Source organism: Aspergillus brasiliensis (assembly GCF_001889945.1).
Source record: "Aspergillus brasiliensis CBS 101740 unplaced genomic scaffold ASPBRscaffold_19, whole genome shotgun sequence".
In the NCBI taxonomy this organism is placed as follows: domain Eukaryota; kingdom Fungi; phylum Ascomycota; class Eurotiomycetes; order Eurotiales; family Aspergillaceae; genus Aspergillus; species Aspergillus brasiliensis.
Window position 1 is genome coordinate 107 of NW_027137460.1, and position 4,717 is coordinate 4,823.

General features: G+C 47.1%; 2 protein-coding genes across 2 annotated transcripts; one reads left to right on the forward strand and one right to left on the reverse strand.

Moving 5' to 3' along the window:
• Nucleotides 1-429: 429 nt before the first annotated feature.
• Nucleotides 430-717, forward strand: ASPBRDRAFT_137389 (RAMP4 family protein; the record flags this gene model as incomplete). The annotated part of the gene is made up of 2 exons (XM_067618888.1): nt 430-556; nt 611-717. Coding segments are annotated over 2 exons (234 nt in total), but the record flags the coding sequence as incomplete, so codon positions are not given.
• A 263-nt stretch (nt 718-980) lies between these two features.
• On the reverse strand, nt 981-4,247 carry ASPBRDRAFT_59443 (putative AP-3 complex subunit delta; the record flags this gene model as incomplete). Its single annotated transcript, XM_067628057.1, has 6 exons — nt 981-2,995; nt 3,068-3,296; nt 3,348-3,731; nt 3,784-3,980; nt 4,033-4,171; nt 4,206-4,247. 6 exons carry the CDS (start codon nt 4,245-4,247, stop codon nt 981-983), a joined length of 3,006 nt encoding a protein of 1,001 aa, XP_067473886.1.
• Nucleotides 4,248-4,717: the final 470 nt, after the last annotated feature.

The window sequence follows — 4,717 nt, forward strand, 5'->3', positions numbered from 1 at the left end:
GGGGAGGGGTGAAAAGGAGTAGTTATATGTAAAACCATTCTAAGCAGTGTACTAGGTGGCTGGCATGAGCAGGTGGCCGGCGCGGTCGGGGACGGACTACGGTTAACTAACTAGTAACAGGGCAGGATTACTCAGCTAGGTATGTGGTCAACTTTCCAGTAAGTACAGCTTGTGGATTCATTCTGTTACAACGTGGCCTTTTGTAGGCTTTAAACCACCTCCTAGGCCGCGACATATGTGTTTCTGGCGTCCCTAAGAACCGTCTCATTATAATTTATGTCTCTATAGTACTCGCAAGTTCATCGCTTCCCTTACAGACACAGTAGTCCTATATCCTTTGGCTTTTCGCAACACAAAGCAGACAACCATGGTAGCTCCCACCTCCTCAAAACAGGTCTAATTACAGAATATTGACTCAATGAATAGGCTCAAACACCCCAGCAAAGGAAGGCAAACGAGAAGTATGCAAAGCAAGAATCTGCAAAGCGTGGTAAAGGCAAGACAGTTGCCAAGTCCAAGCAGACTTCGAGGTCGCCAGTGTCCACTGTGTGGGTGGGTATGTTGCAGTACTTTCCGGCCACTTCAGTCACCCAGGCTAACACTGGAACAGCCATTCTCGCGTTCGTTGTCTGTGGTGGAATCTTCCTTGAAATCCTGGGCATCATACCGAAGCTCTGGTCAGCTATGGTTGCAAGCGTCAGCCGCCTAATGCTTTGAGACTATACCGGCCCGCAAGAACTGCTTAGGTTGCTCTTATAAACAACGACGGCAAAAATAGTGATGCACCTAATCGATATCCCAAGTCTCTTTGTTTTGCGCGCTACCGATGTTTGGGGGTCTTCTTGTTATTTGTCATGCCGTGAAAAGCGCAGGTCGCATGTGCGGAACTTTGATGTGGACACTACCATGGCGACTACCTGATATTCTTTCTCTTTTCCTTTCTTTCTATTTTATTTCGAGACCTTGTTTGACAGTCGTACTCAAGGAGATGCCACGATCATCTTGTTCCTGGCTCCTTTCTTCTTCGGCTTGCGCTGGCCATTCTCATCTACAGTTAATCCATGCATTTCCCCACTATCCCGAGAAACAGTGGCCGCAGTCTTCTTCACCCGCTTCTTCTTCTTGACCAATGTTCCCTCAGAGGGACCCCCTGTTGGATGGACCCGCTCTGAATCCCTTTGCATTTCCAGTCGGAATCTTTCTACTTGCTGCATCGCCTTGGCCATTTCCGCATCATCCTCGACCCTTGCGACGCTTCGAGTGTATCCTGAAGATACCCCCTCCGCCCCCAAAGTGAGGCGCTGTAGACCGCTGGAATCCACTAACAGCGGTGACCGGTTTAATTTGTTAAGAGAGCCAGTGTCTTCGACACCAAGCTCTTCGTGTCCGATCATCTCATCCGGGATTACATGATATCTTTTGAGTCGTGACCTGGCCATTGACCGGGTCTCTTCATGTGAGGGAGAGGGCATGTGATCATGGTGTCGTTCTCTCGTTTCATCCAGCTTGAGGTCAATGATCGGGATGGCGTCGATGTTTAGTTCGTCTTCGTCCGAGATCTGCAATTGGGGGCGGGACGGCTCAGATATAGCAGACCATGTATCTTCTGTTCCAATGTAGAACGGGTCATCTCGACTGCGTTCCTTTCGGTAAAGCTTGCGCCTCACGAGAGCAGCGGGATCCTCAATTTGATCAATTTCGGTGGTCGGAAACGACGTCAGTTGCATGTCATTCGAAGTGCTGTCAACGCCTGGCTTATCGAGTACAGATGCCTCTCGACTGTAATAGTATTCATGGAATGGCAATTTGAACTCTCTCTCTATATCGTGTTCATGATCACGATTGAAGAGCTCCCATAGATCGCCATTGAATGCTTGGTGCAAATGCAGCTCGCAGGGCGACTGAACTTTCCTCTGGGCATTAACAGAAACCGGGTTTAGCTCGAGCCCATCGAAGAGACCAGGAATTACCGAAGATAGCAAAAATGGGATTTCGAGAGTATCAACGCTCGTAGATTGCGCGGCGTCTGCTGCTAACCGCATAATTTCAAGGAACTCGATGGCTCTTTCTTGGACATTCAAGTCTGGATGCGCCCCCAGGAGCTCTAGGAAGTCGATGATTCGTGCTAGACCGAGTGCAGTTTCGCTCCTTTTGCTCGAGGTCCAGTTGCGATCATCACTGCGAATGAGCTGGGTGAAAACCTTCGGTATGGCTTGCACATAAAGCGAAAGGGTACTCGCTGGCAACGACACGTTGGACAAGTCTACTAACGACTGAAGAGTCTGACTAGGTGACGAGAGGTATTGGGCATACTCTCCAACGACCCATGCTAGGGGCCCTAGAGCACTATTGTTCGGGACTGGCACGCCGGCAAACAGGGTTTGTCTGTTGTCAGTAAGAACCAAATACTCCGCAGCCCTAGTTGCGTCCAACCGGACTTCTCGAACGCGGACAGCAATATTCCGTATCTCTGAACCAATGCGGCCTGTTATATGACTTTGAGACAGATTTCCTTGTTCGTAATATGTAGCATTTGTCAAGGTGTCCTCGATGTCGGCTGGGAGAAGCGTTACCAAACGTATCAGCACGTCCACATACCATTCAAAATCTGTTAGGTTTGAGTAGTTGTCAGAGGAGCATATATCTAAAATGTGATGTAGGACTTGGACCCGGTATTCTGGCGGCAGTATAAGGGGCGCCTTCTTTGTCCATTCCCTTCGCGGCTCATTAACCTCCCATTCGGGGTGCTCATCTCCAGCTTCAGGGTGGCTCCCCATCTTGGATGGCTGGGAATCCATAAGCTGGGAAATCAGCCGATCGACGATTGATTGTAGGCTATCACTCGTGACCATCCTTGCTGCAAGCTCAAGGGCTTGGAGACGAATGGATATATCAGCATCATCTAAGCAATGCATTATCACATCCTGTTGCATTGACACTAGACCTGGGTATGTGAGCACAATTTTATTGAATGCTAGGAGCGCCACGTATTTGACTTGTGCCTCTCGTTAGCTTCTCGCTTTACTTAAATTGCTTTAGTTTTTTTTGTTTCAGAAGGAGCACTTACGGTTTGGATCAGAGTCAGAAACCACCATGCCCCGAAGTTTGCCAACGCACAAATTTGCTATTTCGTCCTTTTCTTCGATTCCTGCATCAAAATCAAGTATACCGCCTTGAATCAAACCATTGATGCACTCGTAAAGTAATGACATGGCCGTTGTTGTTTGGATTATATTTACTAATGGACGGTGCAGCTTGCGCACCAACCGCGGTTCAAGTGGCGTCAGAGTCGCAAACTAACTAAACTGTTAGGAGTATGATATTACCCGAGCCAGGGAACAACGTACGAGCTTTATTATCTTTATAGCCATCCAATTGTTGCCCCCATCTACCAGTAGCTCAAAGAATCTTGGTGCAAGTGGCAGAAAATCATGAGGCCTCCGCCACCCTAATTCACAGACAACATTGAGCACTGCTGTAGTGACGCTGGTGTCCTCTTCGTCATCCATGAGCCTTTCCTTGATCTTAGGCCATGCTAGTTTCAGTGCATCAGGGTAAGCTAAAGCCAGTCTATAGAGACATACGATAGCCTTCTTCCGCACCACGGAGTGAGAGTGAGATATTCGAGATAAGACGTCTGGTAGTAAAGATATTGAGAGGGATGTCGTCGCGATGTTTGGTAAAGTGATCAATGGAAGCGACATATTCGGTATACCGTGAGACACAAGATCCTATTATGCCAGTCAGCGGAAAGAGGCCAGTTCATGGAAGGGAGTTTATGACCTTCTTCAGGAGGTTGGTTGCCAGCATGAGTACCTCTGTATCAGGTCTGAAGCTCTGGACTGCTCCGAGGTACCCAGCCCGTTTCTGCAAATACTTCGCGGATGACATGACCTCCAGAACGTGGAACGAAGCCCACGACATGTCATAACCAAACATCTCCAAGTATATCAATTTCAAGAGCGCCGTGGCCTTTTTGTCTACCAGGAATGAGCATTAAGGCAAGCGGAGGTGAATAAAGTATGCACCTACCCATATCCTGTGATCTGATTTCGGACTTGCATTCTCGCAAACTATCTTGTATGTATTCCTCCTCTGTTCCTTTGTGGTTCCTGAGACCTTTTATGAGATCATAAAGTGATTTCTCGAACCTGGTTTGACCCGAATTAGCCTTGGTTATAAGTAGTCGGATTACAGGTACTGACATGGTGCGTGGACTGATATTGCTGCTCTGAGCCCACTTGCATTTGTTTGGCCTGCAAAATCTGGCTGGATTGATTCTAGATCAGTACCTGAAAGCGTTGGGTTATATATCATGGTAGGAGACACTGAGCATGCGAGGCAGGCGCAGTCACATAACTAGCTCGCGCTATACATTTTAGTACTATTTGCGTATGTATCCACGGAATCTACGGGGTACGGAGCGGCTAGTTATCTAATATGTACCTACACCGGGCTGCAGTTAATCTCTACTTAAGTTGGTTAGTAAATTTATGAGGTAACTAACGTTACAATAACTAACTAGGTTAACGTACCCGCGCCGGCCACCCATGTTGTACTGACTATACAAAGACACCTTGTTCAAATTAATGTCTTTTGACCAGTTTATAAGCTATTACTTTATAATCTAATATAGAGATATACTGGATACTGAAAATATTATTAATTTTTTTTATAGAATTTTCTGATTTCTGTCTCTACTATTAAAGTAGCTTGA